The sequence below is a fragment of the Cariama cristata genome, unplaced genomic scaffold (genome assembly GCF_000690535.1).
Source record: "Cariama cristata isolate BGI_N322 unplaced genomic scaffold, ASM69053v1 scaffold9548, whole genome shotgun sequence".
NCBI lineage: Eukaryota > Metazoa > Chordata > Aves > Cariamiformes > Cariamidae > Cariama > Cariama cristata.
In genome coordinates this window covers 19,844-40,553 of record NW_009631629.1, presented here as the reverse complement: position 1 = coordinate 40,553, position 20,710 = coordinate 19,844, and the positions used below count along the sequence as shown (strand labels likewise).

Genomic DNA, 20,710 nt, shown 5'->3' with positions numbered 1-20,710 from the left:
GTCTCTGCACAACAGGGGTGGTCCGTTTACATATCAACAACTGGCTGGAAGTGAGTTTCTGCCTGCCTCATAAAATCCATTATGTTGCCACAAACTTTATACCGCCTGAAGCAATTGAGAGAAGCCTGAAATCTATCAGGTAAGGGTGAGCTCTGTCCTTCGGAGTGTGGCCGGTCCTTCTTCCAGTTCCAAGTGTGATGCCCCAAATGTCTGTGGTGGCACAGCTGGGGGGGTGCTGTGACACTGAGCTGTAGTGACGGGGAGAGCATGGGCTGAGACAGGACTCCCTGAAGCTCATGCCATGGTGTATGTAGTGGTGTGAAGCCACAGCCTTTGCCTTAAGATGAGGTGATTGTACTGAGGTGATGCTGCAAGAGAGGTCTGTGCTGTTTCCAATCAGAGGAATTGTGTGTTCATTTTAATCTGTTGACCCAGAAGTAATTTTGCTTTTAGAAGAAAGAGGGCCCAGGCCCTGTGATATCTTATTTCCTGCCTTCCATGTTTACAGCTTTTTACCTGCAAAAGTAACTAGCTCTTGCTTTCTTCCTTTCTCCTACTGCATTCTCTATTTCAGTAATGCAGATGAGCAGTTTTCAGACTACTTCCCCAGGCCTAATAGCATGCCAGCGCAGTGCAGTCGTTTTTTTCCTAGTCGCTGGGGCATCCAGTTACCATATAACCCTCTGTCTCCTTTTTATAGGGAGCATCTTACCTTGTGACATAAAAATAAGCTTATTCTGAACCCACTTACAGCAAAAGATGATATTAGAAGTTCTTTTTTTACCAGTAGATTGACCCCAGGTATCATGGTCTGGGAATAACTAAGCCTTCAGGAAAAGCTGCAGTTTACTGTGCAAATGTATTCTATTTTTCTGCAGGCCTTACCATGCCTTATTACTTTTAAATGATGAGAAGTCGTTGCTTAATGAGCTCCCGTTGGACTGCTCTCCTGCCCTGGTGAGAGTAATTAAAACTACCTCTGCTGTGAAGAATTTGCAGCAACTGGCTCAAGATGCTGACTTGGCATTGCTGCAGGTACGGGGAACTGTCAGCGGCAGCTGAAAGTCTTTTAAATCATGAGGTGCTTGCTTTCTGTGTGCCAGTGGGTTTCTGTGGTACATGAGCACATCAGTCCTCTCGGTGTGAGCAGAGTGCACAGAGAAAGCTTGAGCCTTAGAGCCTGGGGAAAAGGTTGGAGAAATGAAGGGCAGCGGTGTGGCGAGAGTGCTCGACAGTCCTGCAGCCACATCCGAATCACAGATTGCTGTGGGGCAGCAGGGGTGCCTGGAGGTCTCTAGTCCACACCACTGCTCAGAGCAAATCCATTAAAGCAGGCTGCTCAGGAGCTTGGCTGCTCAAATTCCGAGTGCTTCCAGGGATACCTCCCACAGTCTCTCTGGGCCCTGGTCCAGCATTTGACCAGCATCAGAGTGAAAAACTTTCCTCCTATCTAATGGGAATTTCCCATCTTCCACCTTGTGTGCATTGCCTCCTGTCCCATCCCTGTGCCCCTCTGAGAAGAGTGGCTCTGTCTTCTCTGTGCCTTCCCGTTAAGTAGTTAAAACCAGAACAAATAGTACTCTTGATTTATACCACAGTGGTCGGTCTTGTTTCTGCCACGTTGATGTCTGTGCAAATGGAGGCACCCAAAATGCAAGTGAGAGCTTACAGCTGCCACGGCCAAATACCTTGCTTCCCCTGGATCTGCCAAGATCTCTTCTACTACAGAGCTCTGAAAGGTGGTGCAAACCTGCCTATCGATTTCCCTTAGTACGTTAGTGCATGGGCTTTGCAGAGGCCCAGGAAGAAGCTCAAGTTTTGGCTTGGGCAAAACTTTTAAGTCAGTCTCTCCAAGCCAGCAGCTCTTTCCGAATGCTTTTCCAGTATTGACAACCAAATTTCACATCTGAATTGCTCAAGGTGGTGTGACAAGCCCTTGAAAAGGGAAGTTTGTGCCAGTGAAGGGAGTTAGGCTCTAGCAATAACATGAGACACGAGGCCACTGAGAGACCACTGTGGATGACTGAGGTCACTGTGGCCCTTTGCTTGTCAGGCCTCGTGATTGTATTGGATAATGCAGGAGAAGAGAGAGTCCCTCCATGCTTCTGAGGGTTGATTCAGACCCAGGGATGTGATTCATGCTCTGTGTGACAGGGTAGAAGAACACGGCTTACCGTCTCAGATGTGCCCAATCGTAGATCCGCGCCTTCGCTTATTCAAAGGGAAAGGTCCTGTTTCGTAATAAAACCTCCAGGTCTGCTTACAGTGGTCTGTGGTCTTACTTGGCATTACACAGCTATGGGATGAACTCTGGAAATTCCCTACTGCTTCTGTAGTTTTGTTCTCCACAAAAAAGCAAAGTTAAATGCATCTAATGATACAGGCTGGATTTTATGTCTTGTAGACGCTATTTATGTGGCTCTTCCAGAGCCATTAACAACCACTGACTTGTTTAACACATTAAAATACTTTGTGTAGTTCATTACTGAAGTATCTCAGTGCATTAAAAAGGCAGTGTTGGTTTCCTTTGTGTTTGTGTCATAGTAGAGGCTGATTCTTTTGTTTTATTTTTCATGTATAACTTAATGCATTTTGTGCATAAACAAAAAGAGGGTTTTGGGGCATGAAATGTAACTAAACTTCTATTGATACAGTTTGAAGAAATTCCTTTGAGGCAGGAAATACTAAGTTGCTTAGAAATGTGAAGCGAACCTCTGGAAATTTATAACCTTGTCAAATGCTTTTTGATGTGCCACATGTTACATGAAACTGTGAATTTATTCTGAAGGCAGGGTGAAAGGATGGAACGTTTTTCTTTCGTTTCAGCTCAAACAAGGCTTTTCTGTCATTGTATGGAACTCTTGCTGAGAGTTTGAATTTTGCTTTTGCTTCCCTAATTTTTCCCTGTTTTCTCAATGCAGGTCTTCCAGCTTGCTGCACATCTTGTTTACTGGGGAAAAGCAATTATTATTTATCCGCTGTGTGAAAACAATGTCTACATGCTTTCTCCAAATGCCAGTGTCTGTCTGTAAGTAGAAGGAAAATGAATGACTGTAGCAACAAAGTGGTGAGAAGTGCAGATATGCTTTCCTTCCCTGTCTTACTGGATATGGAGCGGGATCTTTCTTCATGTGTGAATTTGTTGAGACTGTACAAAACACAAATCATTACATGTGCCTGAACTTGCAAAGCCAGTGTGCAGGAGGGAGGAGCGTCATAGCAGATCAATATGCTTCTGCAGTGATGTGGGCCTTGGAAGCAATCTTTACCCTGTGAAGCTACTTTTAGTATTTTCAGTACGCTTGCTTACTCAGTGTCCATACCAGAAAGGCTGTGTGAACCTGAAGCGATATGGAAACATTTACAAAACAATACTTCATGATTGAGTTAAATAAATGAGCGTTTCATAGGGCTATCTGTGTATCTGGCACACAGCATCACTTGAAATTAATGAAAAGTAGAAAATCAGGGTAGTGGTGCTATCACTACTGTATTGTTTCATGTGATGGCGTTTTATACTGATACGCCTTCTCGCAGACGGAAGGCAATGCGGCCATTTTGAGAGCGGGCAGCAGCAATGCAAGGAAGATGTGGAGGCAGTGGTGGGTATTTTTGCTCTGCTGAAAATTGGCAACCCTTTCTGTGTTGGATCTGAGACGTTTTTAGAATCTGTGTTGGAACTCAGTTATAGGAAAATAGTTTTAAATGAAAACTTCTGTGGTGGAAGTATAAAAATAGGGCTGGATGGGACCTTGAGGTCATTCAGGAACAACACTGCCTGTGTCATATATGGCAGTGCTGTTCTTGAAGACCTTTGTAGATGGAAATCCAAACATAGGCAGTTTTCTTAATATTTCACTTGACTGTACTTCTGATCAGTCATATTGCTTGTCCTGTCAGCAAGGGCAGGGAGAACAGTCACATCTGCAGCTGCATTTTGCATATTCAAAGACTGTGTGTATGTTCTGCTCATCCCTATCTTCTCTTGACTGCCCAGTCTCTGTTCCTTTGGTCACAGACTGCGCAGGTCTCGACTTTTATTATTTTTATTTTTCTCCTCTGAATTCCCTCCACACCTTAAATAGCATACTGGACCTGAGTGTAACGCTGAGATGAAAGTGCATATGCTTCTTGCTTACTTTTGCAGGATGCAACATGCCATAAACTATCCTTACTTTTTTCTAGATCACAGAGAATATTTCATTTGGGAATTGGAACTTCTGTGATGCTTAAATGGGTAAATGTTGCACTGACCAGCAATATAAAACTGATTTCTGCCTTTACCTCTTTTCTGTAGTTATTCTCCATTAGCAGATGCATTTTCTTGTCAGTTCCGGGGCCACAACCTGCCGTCGATGCTTTCCAAGTTCTCCCTCCCAGTGTCACTCTCAGAGTTCAAGAATCCGCTCGCGCCGCCCGTTCAGGAGGTGAGATGGGGAGTGTACAAGAGCTCCTCGTTCTCCTGCTCATGAGAACAAGGAATGGTGTTGCTTCTGGAGTACCCAGTTGGGAACTTGCTGTTGCAGGTTTAGAAGTTGCCAATTACTGTGTTTCCAACCATATGATTTGTTGTTTCATATCCACACGCCAAAAAGCTGTGGGGATGTTCAAGGTGAAGCTGTGCGAATGCTCTGTGCTAGCAAAGCACAATTCTAAAAGAAAAATCAGAATGTTTTTTTTCCCTGAGTGATATAGTAGGGAAAACTGAAACTCCATTTGGTCTGTTAAAAACTGTCATATATTAGTAGGACTGAGTGCAAGTTTGTGTATTCCTCACAATCACATTTAATTTTATTATATTCCATCTGCTTTAAGTTCACAACCTGGTTTTAAAAGCAAACTGTCTATTCACTTAGCTTTTGCTATGCAACTGGGATTGTTTAAAGGCTGTTAGAGGAAGTAGACTCAGCATGTAGTCAACAGAAGTCCATGTGTTACAGCATTAGCATTTCAATGTTCAGATTTGGGATAATAATATAAGGATTTTGGACTCGTGAGCTGTTGTTCTGCTTACGCATAGATCATGACTTGTGGCATTTCTGAGAACTGGTGAAGTGCAAGAAAGAGCTCAATAACTTGAGGTCTCCTGGCTGACACTGTTATATTCCCAGATGAAGGAGCTTGGGCCTCTGAACACAGCTCGTTGTGGCAATGGAAGCATAGGCAGATTTCTTCGGCTGGTTTCTTATAGTGGTGTTTGCTCACCTTCATACTTTGACTTCATACTTTGACTTGCTGGCTATATGAATTCAGCCACTATTCAAATACCTGGACGATTAACATCAATTGCGCACGCAGGCGCAATTGTGAGAGAAGAATTTGTTGTAATTACAGGTTGGCAGAGATTATGATCAGAGATAAAGATAAGTAATGGTGTAGTGTCTAATCCCAAGAGTATGTACTGGTCAGCTGCCACCTTGGGAGGCAGGGGAAGAGCAGTTTTACTGTTTTGTTGGTACTTTGTTGTAGTTACAGACAAATCAGTGTCCTGAAAATTGAAGTTGATTAATGACATTGATTTTATTCTAGCTGCAGTAGCTTCAGGAGGCATTCTTATTCTCAGTTGTCCTTTTAAAATTAATTACTTGCCTTAGTACTTCTCTTTCAATACTTCTGTTGTTCTCAGACATCCTACTTTTGTTTAAAATACACAAAGTGTGTTGCTTACTGCTGCAGTTATGCCTTGAAACAACCGTGCGTGATCAATGTTTGCCAGAGCTGTTGGAGTGCTAAAATGGCTCTTTTAGAGTGGGCACCTTCTCTCTGATGCTCACCTGTCTGTGGTGGGGTCCTAAAGGTCAACTGCACAGCTTGTTTTCATCCTCCTTTCAGCGTGAATGAAATTGCTCCAATTGTAATTAACAGAGATCTAGTCGATAGGGCAATTAATCTGATGAAATGTGGGTGGGTTTTTGTTCCACTGTGCAGTGATAAAAGATGCTGTACTCTGAACTGTAAACATTGTCAAATTTATATTTACTTTGCCTTTCAAAACAAAAGTTCGGACCTTTCACTGTGATTTTGGCCTTTGTGTACATAGGAGGGGATGTGAGGGTTTTTTAACTTTGAAGATTTTCACTAGCAGTCTGTTATCTTGTGCTTTTCATCATGCTGACTGTACTGTCTCTGTATTCCTGAAGGTCATCTGTGCTAGAAGGTCAGTACTGTGGGAAGGGCTGTATTTTCTGCAGAAACTGTTATGGTCTTACGGAATCCATCCCATTTGATTCTTGTCTTAAGCATAGGATTGGCTCCCTGCTTTTGGCATGTGCTTCCGGATGGGCAGAGAATATGGAAGGCATTAATAAAGTCCACGATACAAAATAGGAAAGCTGTTAAAGAGCCCTTCCTCCTGTTTTTATACAAAGTCATACTGCTTGGTTTGAAAGAAGACAAAGTTATTTTTGTTTGCTTACTGTTACATGGGTGGAATTGCTCCATTCGTTTGGGTAGGTGAAAAAAAAGTGACACTGGCATTTTTAGTCTCGGAGTGCTGTGGTATTTTTTGGCTGGTAGGAGGTACAAACAACCTGCAATACCCTGAGCAAGGACAAGGACAAGACTGCCTTGAAAGATGGAGTGCATGTCTACATTCTGCTTTTGGTGCCTTGTCTGTCAAGTAGGTAGGAGACGTCCAACGAGTGGTGTCTGCAGGACTGCCAGTGCTCTCAGCCATGCCTTGTGCTAGAGACAGGAATTCCTCTTGACCCTGTCGTCTTGATCTCTTTTCTTGCCTGTGACGCCAAGCAGTATATTGCAGTTGAACTGGTTGTTGTCTATCAGTGGTCTTGTGCTTATAATTCGAAAAGATTCTGGTATTTGTGTAGTGATGTCTATGCCAGCTTCCCTTTCTCTGTGTTTAACCTGCCTTGCTTGCATAGCAATGCTGCAGCAGTGTGAGGATAAGCCTACGCCTACAGCTCAGCTGATCTAACAAAATCTCAGTGCTGCTGAGAGGAGGCCCTGGTTTTCCCTTCTACTCTCAGGTGTGTGCGCACATGCCTTCCTCCTTTCCCTCTTCCCTTTGCGCTAGAGCTCTGGCTTCTGTCCAGCTTGACTCTATTCACTTAACTTGTTTCAGCCGCACACGTTTTCTGCCAGGTTAGCAGGTGGAATTTGCTCAGGGGGGAGATCCGGCAGGTTCCAGGGCTGGCACAGCATGAGGGAGGCACTTCTGCAGCTGGGGATTTGAGTGAGGAAATCAGAAGCTGTTTTCCCCTTTTCACAGTGGTGAGTTGTCTCTTAGCTCCACCGTGCTGTGTCATATCATCCGGACTTGCAGCAATCCAGTGCAGCCAGTTTAGCTCAAGCTGCTGGTGCTGGATCTCGCCAGGGTGCGGCCATGGAGTAAGGAGATCCTGTGAGCTGATACAATAGGGAAACTCGCCTTCCCTTTTAGTGTTTTTACTGGAAAAGAAGCAATTTGCATGTTTTCTACCCCAACCACAAAGAAGCTGCCCTTCCTTCTGCTGCCTGTGACTGCTGGTTCCTGTCCCTGTGCTCTCCTCTCGTACGTGTGGCACAGCCTTGATGGGACCACAGAGCACACCAAAGTGGAGCTCTGGTGATGTTCGGTATGGTGCACAGCCCTTCATAACCTCCTGCGAAAGCACAGAAACGCTTGGTGACCTAAAACTTTTAGGTCAGCACACGTTTATTGACAGAGTATGCGTACTAGGCACTGCAGTCGGTGCATGGAAATGCTTTAACCTGCTTTTCAGTGCAAAGCTTTCCTTGCACAATATCAAAGTTTCTTCACCCAGCTACTCTGCGCTAAGTTTCTTTGCAAACCAAGAGAAAGGGATGATGCTTGTGGCTTCTCATCCATGCATTACAGCCTCGACTAGTTCATCTGTTCCGGAAGAAGCTATAACATCTCTCTATCCTGCCTTGAGGAACAAACATGGACTAGCGGGAGGGATCTTCCCACCCGTAAGGTAGAAGGAAGGTACCTAGGTGAATTAGACATCCCATTTCCGCCCTGCATCCCCTTCCCTACAGTCGCTCTTTATCATAATGCACGTTGTTATTATTATTGTACTTATCTAATTCTCCCTTGATGGGGCTAGGATAACTGTGGAAAAAACCAGATGGGAAAGAATGACAGCTGCTGCTGAACAAAATATGTTTAATTTTTCACTTTTGTTTTAATAAGTTTGGCCATCCTGTTGAGAGTAAGGCACGGGTAGATGACGCCTCTGCCTTATGCATCCGGAAAACGTGCTGTGCTTTGTGTAACGGCTGAGTGGAAAATGAGTGAGTATGTCAGGGGATGGGAGTGGGAGGAGAGCTGCATGCAAGCACTGAGTAGGCAGTTGTGTCTTCTGAGAGACGTGCTGCAAATGGGGCTGGTCTGCCGGGCATCTGGAAGGCATTAAGAGTCATGGGAGCTTTTGTTGGCAGAGGTATGGAAGTAGTATTAAGGTGCATTTAGAATCAGTTGGATGAGCTATAAAATCAGGGGTTTTTAATGCAGCAAGTTAAAAAAATATGTCTTTCTAGGCCTAAATGGAGGGAATGGTTAAGCTGAGAATTCAAAGCCGGTGTCTAATGATTAAAATAGCAATATGAGACAATAAATGTTTTGCCCTACATTAACAGGGGTCTTCAGAGTCCGTTTTCTGTAAAATAGGGAGAAGTTTTAATAGCTGATCTCTCTTTCATAAAACAGTGTGGTTTACATGATAAAGAAAGGTAATATAGTTCAGCAAAAATGTGTTTACCCCAGCGATTTTGAAGGTGCTATCCGACTGAGCCAAGGCAGCCCTTAGTTTTCAAATCAGACCTTGAAGAGTGCATGTGTCAAATAACGAGATAATCCAGACTGGAGAAAGGGGGCTCATATATTTTGGTAGGCAAAACAAGCTGTGTTTTAACTGAGAGTGTATGCTCATGTAGTGAGAAACAAGCTAGGATTGTGTGCTGTTTTCCCTTCCCTTTCCTGAACCTGTTGCTGGTCGCAGTTATCTTGGCATTTTCCTTAGCTTTTTAGGCCTGGGAAAGAAAACAGCTTTAAAGAATCCTTTGAGGAAACACATTTTATTTAGCACGTTACTCAAGAGTTTTACAAATGCTCCCTTTGGTTCCCAGAGGGAAGAGAATCATGAACGCTGGATCTTGTCCCTCCAAGACTTGGGTCTGAGCTTTCCTCTCACTGTCCCAAACTGCCCAGATGGGCTGACGTACACTGCCCGCATTTTCAGAGGCTAATACATCTTCTCCGCTTTTGTCCATAAGCACAAAGCAATGTATTGTTACCAACGCCTTCCATGCCGCCTTGCGTGACAACACGCTCTAACTTCACCCAGGGCCAGCTGCGCCGCGAGGCGGGGAGAAGAATGGGATGGCCGTGGGCTGATCCGTGCCAGCGGGAGCGGTCCAGATGCTGCGGCAGACAGGACCCCCTCACAGCAGACTGGAAAGAAGCAGCATGAGGAGATGGGAAGGAAGAAATTTAGAGTTGATTGGTAGTTAAATTAAGCAAAGAAAAATGTTTCGTTTTATATTTCTGTCACGGTCCTGGTGTTTCAGCCAAAAAAGGCTGGCTATGGATTCCTACCGTGCCAGATGATGAGTGAGTGAGTGGAGGCAGTCCTGGGACTGAAGTAGACCCTTGCCTGGGAAGTTACTCCCAGACCTTTTGGCTTCAGCAAGGAGCCCAGCTAATCAAGTAGACTGAGACCAAGCAGGAAGTAACCCCGTATCTCTGAGAGGGGAAGAGCATTTCTGGCAGCCAGCACAGCACAGATGGTGCAGGGAAGCCTCTTCTTCTGCAGCCCTGTCTGTGAGCTCCGTCAGAGCTCAAGAGGAGCAGATGGAGAATGGATGTAAATTCAGTGTTCGTGTCCCGAAGGACAAGCAGCAGAACATACTAGCGAAGCCTCTGCTAGACCTTATCTGTGAAATAGGTTTAAACCTGGAAAAAGTGGAAAAGGTGTGAGGCACGTTTGCAGTGATGGCACAACGCATGCCATTTTGGGCATGGGGCCAGTTCCAGGATGCTCCATTGCTTGGGTTTTTTTCTAGGACTAGATTTGAAGAGGTACCAAATTCCCGCTGAAGTCTAGCTTATTATAGGTAATCGTCAATGATCATCATTCCCTCTTATCTAGGGCTGATTGTTCAGGCTCACTCCAACATGGAAGAACAGTTTTCTCTAGTTTTCAGGTTAGTCACAGCCGATCTCCAGCTCTCCCACTTACAGCGCATTTGGCAGTCGGTCTTCTTGTTCTTCTGTGCCATAGCTGCTGGCTCAGGGGTTGCATTTTAGATACTTGCACAAGAGTGTCGACGTGAAGGTGCGTATGCAGAATTAGAGAGTGTTGGATAAGACTTTCCAAACACCTGGAGCTGTAATGAAAGCAACTGGCTATTTTTGTAATTCATGAAACCACCAAAGTGACCAGTGGATGTTGGTCTAGGTCAAGCCCTACCTGGCAGGTCTAGTAGCGCCTGTCTTACTGTCTCCTTGAATTGCCTTGGATTTTTCCAGCATTATTTTGTGCTGTGAAATGCACAGACCTCTTTTCATTTGATGTGAAACTAGCTAATTGGACATCGCTGCATGCCAACAGGTTGGAAATTTAAGTAAAATATATAAGATGTCTTTCCATCCAGGCCTGCATCTGGAAGGAAGGTTTTTAGCAACGTAATCACTGGAGTAAGCCTCTTGTCTCTTCCGGGCCGATTTCAGATGTTAGCAAAACACTGCGCATTTGGTATCTTTTTCCAACCTTCCTCTTCTGTACATTTTCTATTAAACATGTAAAATGAATTATGGCTTTTCCAAAAAAGATATGTTTGAAGGCAATCCCAGATAATATGTTTGAAGATTAAAATCCATTCAGGTCCCAAAGGTGGTAATCCCTGAAAAGACAGGGTGTGGATCTGTCTGCAAACAGAAGATGTTTCTTTTGTGATTTGATAGCAGAGGAGGAACTGAGAATTGTAAGATTTATGGAAAAAGGAAAATTATGTGGGCTGATGAACTTCGGTTTGGGGCTTTTGTTGAGATTTGGCCCGTTATCCTGATGATTAATACAGCAGAGCTAGCTTCTTTCTCAGAGTCTGAGCTCATTCTGCATGTGTTTCACTCACCAAAACACTGTTGGTTGCTATGAAATCCCCAAACAGCTTTTGTCAGTGAATCAGTGTTTTCAGAGCCATTAGCTAGGGGAAGGGTTGCCTGCAGTGATATGAAAAAGCTTTTTGTGCAGAAGTTCAGAAGCGATGATGTGGTTTGAATGCTCCTCCAAAGCTCCTGAAAATAGGCCACGCCAAAAACCTACAAACACTTGTCCCTCACTCTGCCCGCTGCTTTCAGCATCGCTCTGGGGACATCTTGCAGGTCTTCAGCTGCTGTAACACAAAGGGGTTGTTCATGGTTGTTCACTACAAGCATCATCTCTCAGTGCTTTTGAAACTTTTGCCTGTCTGCACCCTAAAAACCTAGGTGTCTTTATAAGCTTGGCCTGTCCTGTTATTGCAGAGGGTTGGCAAGCAAATGGGGATATGCGTTGAGAGGAGAATCCTTGGCAGCAGCTGGCTGTTGTCTCTTGCCAAGGTTTCTGCTGCTGTTCGTGCTGTTTCTGTATCGCTGTGTCCTGGCAGGGCTCTCATCTCCAGAACCTCTCCCATGGTTATGCAGTGATTTCCCATCTGACAGCAAATGGCTTCTATTTCTAGGCATCTGGCTTGGTTGCTTCAGCTCTGCCCCATCACCCTGCCCTCTCCCTGGCTTTCTAGGGGACCCTACACTTTAATCTGACCACTCTGGGGTTAACCCTTCGGTGATTACTGATTTTAGTGGGCCTTGTGTAGAAACCAGCAAACTGGTCTCAGGGCTCACACTGTTGGGCCATGGGCATCTGGTTGACTCATTCTCCACATCTGGGCTCTCAGAAGGAAGACTATCCCTTTGTCTTTTTGAGCACCTACTAAATTTGTTTTGTTAAAAGAGCACTGAACAGCTCCAGGTGGGCTTGTATGGCTACGTTTTGTGTGGCTAAAGTGTCGTGTGGTGAGGGCATTCAGCTGCTGTGCCTGAACATAGCAGGTGCTGGAGCTATGGCAAGGGGGCAGGACTGGTTTGTTTGAGGACACTGGCTTTACTGGTCAGTGTTGCATAAAGACATGATGATCATTAAAGGCTTGATTACAGCCTAAGCATCTACAAAGGCTTTGGGTGTGATGAACATGTGTGCCTGGTCACTATTTTATGATCGGAGAAGAGATAAAACTGTTGTGTGGGGTGGAAAGCACTTCTCCTTGTGATTTCTTAGTCACAAAGCCTAACCTTTGTGCATTGTTTTCCTCCTGTATTTTATTTCACGAGTATTTAATACCTCATTTCTTACTCTGCAGACTCAGCTCATTCAAATGGTGATATGGATGCTCCAACACCGACTTCTTATTCAGCTTCACACTTACGTCTGTCTGATGGTGCCACCAAACGAGGAGGATTTCCGAGCCCAAGATGAAGACATGCCCTTTACTGCCAGAGTTGGAGGCCGAAGTTTAAGCACCCCCAATGCTCTCAGCTTTGGTTCTCCAAGTACGAGCACACTTTTGTCTGCTGTTCAGACTACAGCTCAGTTCTAGAGCTTCCCTTAGCGATGCCTAGGGTAGTCAGGCCTCAGTAACAAGGCAACTCATCTTTGCTGGAATGCTTGCTAATTAGGTACAGCCCCTCTTAAATTTAGAGCTGGGCATTGGTGAAAGTTTTAAGGGCTATCAGACCTTAAATTCGTCTTTTTTAAAAAGAAGTAGTGCTTTGTAATTTGCCAAATTCTCATTTGGTCACACAAAATATTTTTATCAGAGGTACTTCTGTTTTTTCAAAGTAACTTCCTACTTCCGTGCTGTACTCAGAAGTAACTGCCATGTTCCCCTGGCTGCACCACTGTTACTGCATAAACTTTGGTTTTCAGGAGAGGAAGAAAACTGTGAGAATTTATTTCAAACAGCATTGGTTTCCGTGGGCTGTAGAGACACCTAAGGAAATGCAGAGCTAGCTGTCATTCTTGCAGATGGTTGATTTCTGTTTACGTCTCCTGATTCCTTTAATCTCCTCAGTGCCATTCTTCGGGGTGATTCCAGAAAAGCATTTTTTTTTAAGAGTATAAATCAGATGCAAATCTGAAATCCCCAACCTTTCCTGCCTGTGCTGTTATGAGCAGCATTCTCAGAACGCCACTGAGGTTGGATATCAGGAGAGATTCAGCTTTACAGAAGTCATGAATTAGGGCAGAAATCTTGGAACGTGAGTCAGATAAGTCTGCGATCTGCTTATTCTGGCTCACTCACAAGAGGATATTGCTTCTTGGCCTTTCTTTCTGCTTGCTCCCACCTTCTGTGCTGTTAGGCTTTTCATGTTACCACTTCACGGTATTCCAGCAGAGCTGGCTGGGAATTTTCTTTTCAGATGTTTTTTATGGACTGTTTATGGTCTCCAGAAGTACAGTTTTCCACATAAATTGATGACTTTGTTGAAATATTTGACTTTCCCATTGAGAAAATCACTGTGTTGTCATATGACTAATTGCAGATACACATACCGTTTTGAGAGCCACTTTCTTTGCTTTACAAATCTGAAGGGGTTATTTGGAAAGACTGCATAGAAACAGCCTGAATTGATAATCTTTGCATCATTATGCTGAGGAATGTAAAAATTCTGTGTCTCTTTCTCTCCCCCTGGTAGCTAGTAGTGATGACATGACTCTGACAAGCCCTAGCATGGATAATTCCAGTGCTGAGTTGATACCTGGTGGGGACTCACCCCTAAATAAAAGGATGACGGAGAATCTCCTAGCAAGCTTGTTGGAACATGAGCGGGAAGCTATCCTTAATGTCCCTGCTGCCCAAAATCCAGAAGATCTTCGCATGTTTGCAAGGTAGGAAATGAGGAGTGCAGAATGAATAGGTTTTTTTTCTTATCCTTGCTGTTTTATTGAAGGATTGGTGTGGACTCTGAGCAAATCCCATTAGCTTGGGATTTTGGAGGATAAATTCTTTTGGGTTTGTTCCCCTTACACTATTTCATCTGTATGATGGATATATGAAGGAGCATCAGGGCGTATGGTTGGACAACAGGGACTTCACTGTTTGCCTGCCGGTTTTCCTGTGTCCACACATGGTAGACATAAAACTGCATAGCCTGAAAAAACCTTTTAAGAATGCAAAGCAAAGACTCGGTCATGCCGATGCCGTCATTTTGTATCTGTTGAGATTTCCAAGCCAGCTATCCTTTATTTTAAGGTTTGTAAACTCCATGCAAATATGAGACAGAAACAAAGAGCATCAGACGCAAAGCCAGCCTGAATATTTTTACAGACCAGTCTACAAACGTTTCGAGGTCTGTTTTGCTGAGAGATGAGCTGCTCATTACATTAGGTTAGTTCGGTTAAAGTCATTAGGATGTGTGATTAGTAGCACACAGGTTTGTTGTTACAAATTTCAACATAACAAAAATACACAAGATGTGGTTCTGCACATGGTAAAAAGGGAAACAACTTCCTAACCAACCATCTGGGAAAAAGGTATGAGGGGAAATAGTTTTTCTTCCTAAGCCTTTCAAAACACAGTGGCATCACTGGAATGCAACTTTCACTGGTTTTCATGCTTGTGGAGCAGAAAACCACCTGAGGCAAGTACTGCAGCTTTTCCTGTACTTCCCAGATTCAGTAGGTAATCCCCTGAAAACCTGGTTCTTGCCCTAGGATGGATATATTCAAGTAGCCTAGAGAAACTGTAATAGCGAGAAAATACTTCTCTTGTCTGTGGCAAAGTTTGCAGCTATGCTGTGCCCAGGTATTTTCATAGAGCTCTCCCAAGCTTGTGGGTAGTTACTGCTCTCTGAATTACTCGTCTCCTTCTTCATCTTCTGTAAACTGTTCAGAGGATATTCTGTGACTGAGAGGCAACACTTTGGCCATTTGAGAACTCTGAAATGTTTTTCCCTTATTACCAGATAGGTCATTACAAAACCAGTGAGAAGGGAAAGTAAAAACAAAATCGTAATTGGGGATATCTTAAGACAGAATTTGTCAGGGATGCTTTGGCCTGGTTTAGTGGCAATGCAGACCCTTAGTTATCCTAGAGAGAGGAAAGGATTTCATGATTGCTCCGCTGTCACTTCCCTCATCTGGGTAAAACAGCCATTTGGCAGCTTTGGAATTGCAGATGCAAAAAATTACTTTGATTTCTTCATAAAATCAGCTGCTGTAACCAGGCAGCTGTCTGAATGATGTTTATTTTGCAGTTTGTTCGTGCACCGAGTTCTTTTGCAGATCCCCAGGATGGTTTTGCTAAGTCTGAATTTCCGTTCTACTAAAGAGTAAGCGATGCAGGTGTCAATTCAATCTAAAGTCAGCAGTGAGGAAGAGAGAAGATACGACAACCAAATGGGTCCTGTGGGCAGGATGCTGGAGTGTACAAATAGAAATGTTGGTGCAAGACACTCTTGGTTACCGGTAGCTTTATGAGACACCATAACTTGGAGGTTGTGGCTGTATTTTCTCTCATTTTGCACCCTAAACTATCAGAGACGAATGTCTGGGTAAACCTTTTGCTCTTAATGAGAGTGTAGACAATTGTGGAGAAGCCGCTGCAGTGAATGAGCTGATGTCCCTCATTACCCTAACACAGGTTACTGCCCCAGCTCTTCTTGCTGCTTCATTTTGAAGAACAGCAGCCTAATGAGGGCTGTCCTCTGGCAAATAGCTCTGCTGTATCAGCTGCCTCCCAGAACAAACTCCTGCTATAAATGCATAGTTAGTGCACTAAATATACTGCAACTGCCCTTCCAAGTCTCGTCGTGGGTGCACACAAAGGAATGGGCTATTTTCAGCAGAGCAGTAAAGTTCAGCCCGATACATTGTCTTGTGTCTATGGCTCTGACTGCCTGTTATTTGTTAAACAGATGGCAGAAGGAGCTTGTGCCTGTCCATTGCTATGCACAGCCCGTATTTCCAAGACAGAAACCTTAAGGGGAAATAAGGAACTCTGGAGCTTGGCTCCAGCATTGGCTGCATTAACCCTCATAACATTCGATGGGAATTGAAATCCAAGTTCTTTCCTTAGGTGCTGCTGGAGGAGGGTTGGCATGTCCTTCCAGAAGTAAACGTAAGAAGGAGACAAGTTCTTTTTGAGCTAGATCTTCGGTAATGTACACAAAGCGTTCCTCGCTGCACATTAAGCAGTGCTTTTAAAGACAGTTTGAGGCTTCACTCATGGCTTCTCTCCCAAGCCATGGGTCTGGAGTCGCTTTCAGGATGTTTCTTTCTTGCTCTTAGATTGGGAGATGGAGATCCTTTACTCCACTGAGGAGTGCTCATCGGTGGCGCTAACCTGTGGACAGTTCTGCTCCATTTTCAAGCAGTGCTGGTGGAGGGGATATCTCCTTGGCTAGAAATAAGCTGATTTTATTTGATGACTAGTCTGAGATAACCCTTTTTCTTTTTTACACTGCTGTTAGAGGGGCAGCTCTTATGACTTGAAGAGGGGAGAACAGTGATGAGCAATGGAAAACAATAATCTTCCATGACTGCATCTGGATGTGGAAGTGCACATCTGTCAACAGACACATCTGTGCAGCTTCAGAGGGACTCAAATGGAGTGTTACTGCCCCAAGAAGTGCCATCTTATGTCCCATTTGGGTCCCATGAACGTTCATTGCCCAAAAAAGCGAAGGTAGTGCCCATCTTCACTGGAGCTGTGAGCCCCAAGTTACAGCTTTGTAGCATCTAGTTGGATTTTTGGGAAAACTTCTTCCCTGGGAGGGTGGTGCGGGCCAGGACAGATTACCCAGGCATGTGGGGGGATCTCCATCCTTGGAGAGCTTCACAGCTTGGCTAGAAAAAGCCACAGCATTGGCAATAGGCCTGCTGGAGCAGGATGCTGGACTAGACTTTGGAGGTGTCTTCCAGCCGGCATTTTTGCAATAGTCTTTAATATCCTCTCTAGCTTTTATTGGAGTGGAAAGTATTTCATCTTGGCTGGTTACAAATCCAGGCTCTTTTTGAATATAGGATGGGTTTATTTATTGGAAAACTCCTGCTTAGTCTGTGTTGCTGTTGAAAGCCAGGTCATAATCATTTGCACAGAAGACAGCTGTGCCAGGAGAGGAGCGCATGGGCAATCACAGCGAGCAGCTTTGTAGAAGACAGAGAATATGTAGCTTTTAAAATCTTTTTCAAAATCACTTTTTGAACAGAGATACAAGTTACAAGTTACAAGATACAATATACAAAAATTTCTGTTAACACCTCAGGGAACGGTCTGGTTTTGGTGCATACACACACAAACCAAAGCTGTCCCTGCTAATGGCCACTTCTCAGCACACACTGGTTGCCATCAGCCCAGGGGAGGAAGCCAATTAGCCTGATTTAAATACCCAGACCGAGGTACTGCAAAAGGCAAATGCACAGCCCAGATAGTGGAAAGGTAAATATGTCTGGAGCTTGTCCGTCTGTTGTTTGTTTGGACTGTGCAGGTACAGAGACGCAGCAGTTACGTTCTACATAACGGTGCCAACTTGAGAGCTTGGCAGCTGAACATCAAAGCAGAAGGGAGTTTGCAGGGTGCTGGGGGCTGCACGGCCTCGGGCTGGCAGCAGGGATGAGGCAGCGAGGTTCCCGGCTCTGAGCTTACATACAGCTGTTTGGGGAACAAGAGGAGGGTGAGAAGAGGGACATGGCAAATTGGGGAGCAGAGAAACACACATGGGAGTGGACTAGAGATGAAACAAGTATGGGGGGGAGCCGTGTTGCACAGTGACTCCTTTCCAGTCACCCAGGAAGGGTAATGGGTGATGGGAGTGCCTAGCCCGAGCAGCAGAGGACAGCCAGGCAGACGTCGGTCCTTCAGGGAAAGCATGAGAGGACCCATCCTGCTGTCGCGTGAAAGTAGGCAGGAACGCTCTACAGGATATTTGGTGTCTTTTGAGGGCTGTACCTGCATGAAGACTGTATGAATGAATTGGAAAACAGGTCTTGTCATCTCCACTCATTTTTACTGTCGGTTGGCACGAAGCAGCAGGCCAGCATATTTCTAAACTGCAGAGAGGTATGGAAACACGAGCAAAAGCTGCTGAAGCGCAGAGCGTGATGCGTAGCCCATGCGGACACATGTCTGTCTGTGTAGCTGGGGAAGTGATTCGGGCATACGCGTTTGGGCCTTGGCAGGTAGGAGTATTTGAGTGACATGTGCAGTGTGGGTCCTGTGTTGGGGAGGTTGTTAATGACAATTAAGAGATGGAGCGGCAGACTTGAGCTTCGTCCGGAGGGCTGGCTTGGTGTTATGGCTCTGAAGGGTCTCTGGGGAGCAGGTCCTCAGCCATCAGGGCCTTGCTGCAGCAGTTTGGGTTAGACCCTGCCGTGATTGACTGTGCAGGACTGAGGTTATCTGATGTCTGTAGCGTGTTGGTGGCCAGCAAAGGGGTATCTCTGCTGTCTCTATTTAAAGAGAACTGGGACATTTAAGAAGCCAGTGTGGTTTGAGCTTAGGCTGCAGTTTTGGGGCTCTTTGGAGGCTTTATTAACTCCCAGAGGTTCTCTGTGGTGCCTGTTACCAAAATTTCCATCTCCCTGTTGCGACTGCTCCACCTAACCCAAGGTGACCAAACCTCAAGAGCACACGACCAGTAGTTACCAAGCCCCTTAGGCTGCCGTGAGGGGAAAATACGCACTTAATTCTAAAAGTAAGTGTAGGTACCCAGGCCGCTGATGCAGAGCTGTGATGAAGGGCGTTGTAGACCCAGCTAAGAAAGCGGAGAAGTAAATGTGCCACATCCTCACTTCTCAAGGGCTGGCACTTGTGGTTCCTCACTTTCTGGTGTTAAAACTATGTTGAAAATTGACAGTCTCAGGAAATGCCCCAGGCTAGGAAACCTTTTGATACAAAGAGGACCTTTGCAAAGCCCTGAAATGGGGAAGTCCCCTGGTTTTCCAGGGGATTTCTGTGCTAGGCACGCCTAAGGTAAGAACCAATTTAATTCACTTTTCATGTAAACGAGGGACACAACCCAAGCGCCTTTGGATTTGTATCCCACAGGAGAGGAAACCTTGAGGGTGGCAGGATCCATTCTAGCTGCGTGCACTTGCTTTTGGCCCACGTGCTTCCCTTGCTCTCCTTCCCACAGGCTGCTGCACTATTTCCGAGGCCGACACCATTTGGAGGAGATCATGTACAACGAGAACATGCGTCGCTCCCAGCTGCTGATGCTGTTTGACAAATTCCGCAGCGTGCTGGTGGTGACCAGCCACGAGGACCCCGTGATTTCAGTTTTTCAGTCTCTCTTAAAGTGACTCTGCTGTCAAAGGAAGGGAACCTGCTACATGCTCCATACTGATAGTCTAAAGATGCCTAAAAACTAAAGGAGGTGATTTCGGTTCCTGTTTGCCATGCGACAGAGAGCAGGTTCTCTGCTCCCTGTGGTGATAGCTGAGGCTGGTCCGTGCGAGGGCTCTGGGCCTGCTGCAGGACAGCACGCATTTGCTCAGCCTGGATTCCTGCCGTGCCACATCCACAGCACGGGAGCTGCCGGTTCACAACCCTTCCCTCACCCTGCTTCCTCCCCAGGGCCAGGATTTCCACTGCAGTGTTACTGACAGTACTTCGGGCGGATGCTGGTGCATCAGAAGTGCTTTCTCTGCTCTCCAGCCCCACGACTGCTGGGTCACTCAGGCGTGAGCACCGTTCGTGAGCAGTCCGTCCCTGCGGCAGAGCGTGCACGGCTTCTGCTCGGTGGCAGAGTGGCGTTGCCCTGGCTTTTAGGGAGACGTCCCTGCACACCGAGGAATTGTTTGATCGTTGTTAACCGGCAGCAGTGAGGACGTAGGTAGGAAGGCAAAGTATCACAAGTAAACAGTTTCATGAATGAGAATGACTCACTGACTCTGTTACGGCTTATTGGTTCCTCTCCCCAGTAGCCTTATGACTAAGAGGCTGTTGGAGCACGGCTGTCACCAAGCAGCCTGTGTGTTTGTGGGTTTTTCAGGGCTTCCAGTTTTTGACTGGGCATGGGTGGGAAGCTTGGGTGTTGAGCAGGACTGAAATTAGGTGGCCAAGCTGCAAGTGCATGGACAGATTAGTTCCACACAGCCAGAGGCTGGCGCTAAGGGCACTCAGACTTGTCCCCCAGGACTGGTTTTGTTCCTCCATTCCCCTCCCTGCAAGCATGGCTGTGGCTGCAGGGAACCAGACCGGGAACTTGGCCTGGGTTAAAGCTATCCAGCTGAAAAACAAGATACAGGTCTGTACCTGGCTGTGTTTCAGGACTGCTCCTCCAGCCGTGCCAGGGCTACAGCCCTCTTCCTGGGGACAGCAGGAACTTATGCCAGCTCACCCCTGGCCTGCGTGAGGCTGCTGTTCCTCACCGCTCCGTGCTGCATACCCAGGGAAGGGTGGGGGAGAGACCTTTACCTTCATCGTGGCAGCTTCCAGGGGTGTGTGTTGTTAAAAGATTGTCAGGCTCCTCCCTGAAGACCTTCCCTTATACCACACACGCACACTCGGCATGCGCTGGAGCTTTTCCCAGAGTTGCAGGCTCTCACAGAGCAGCTTCACTTGCCCACACAAACTGGGTGAAGCTGTGGGCTTTATATAACTTACCTATCACCAGTAATGCACTGGAGGAGCCCCGTGTCCCCAGCGCACCAGATACCTGCTGACAGCTCCTTACCCACGGTCCCTTCAGGCAGCCTTCCCCTGC

General features: G+C 45.7%; 1 protein-coding gene across 2 annotated transcripts in view; it reads left to right on the top strand.

The window, feature by feature from the left end:
- The window catches only part of NPRL3 (nitrogen permease regulator-like 3 (S. cerevisiae)), a 42,981-nt gene extending 23,677 nt beyond the window's left edge, over window positions 1–19,304 (top strand). For both annotated transcript variants that reach the window (XM_009706031.1, XM_009706030.1), the window contains 7 exons: window positions 2–139; window positions 879–1,035; window positions 2,922–3,028; window positions 4,298–4,427; window positions 12,364–12,553; window positions 13,700–13,892; window positions 19,139–19,304. In XM_009706031.1, the coding sequence (XP_009704333.1) occupies window positions 2–139; window positions 879–1,035; window positions 2,922–3,028; window positions 4,298–4,427; window positions 12,364–12,553; window positions 13,700–13,892; window positions 19,139–19,304 (1,081 nt within the window). The remainder of the gene's footprint in view (window position 1; window positions 140–878; window positions 1,036–2,921; window positions 3,029–4,297; window positions 4,428–12,363; window positions 12,554–13,699; window positions 13,893–19,138) is intronic.
- Window positions 19,305–20,710: the final 1,406 nt, after the last annotated feature.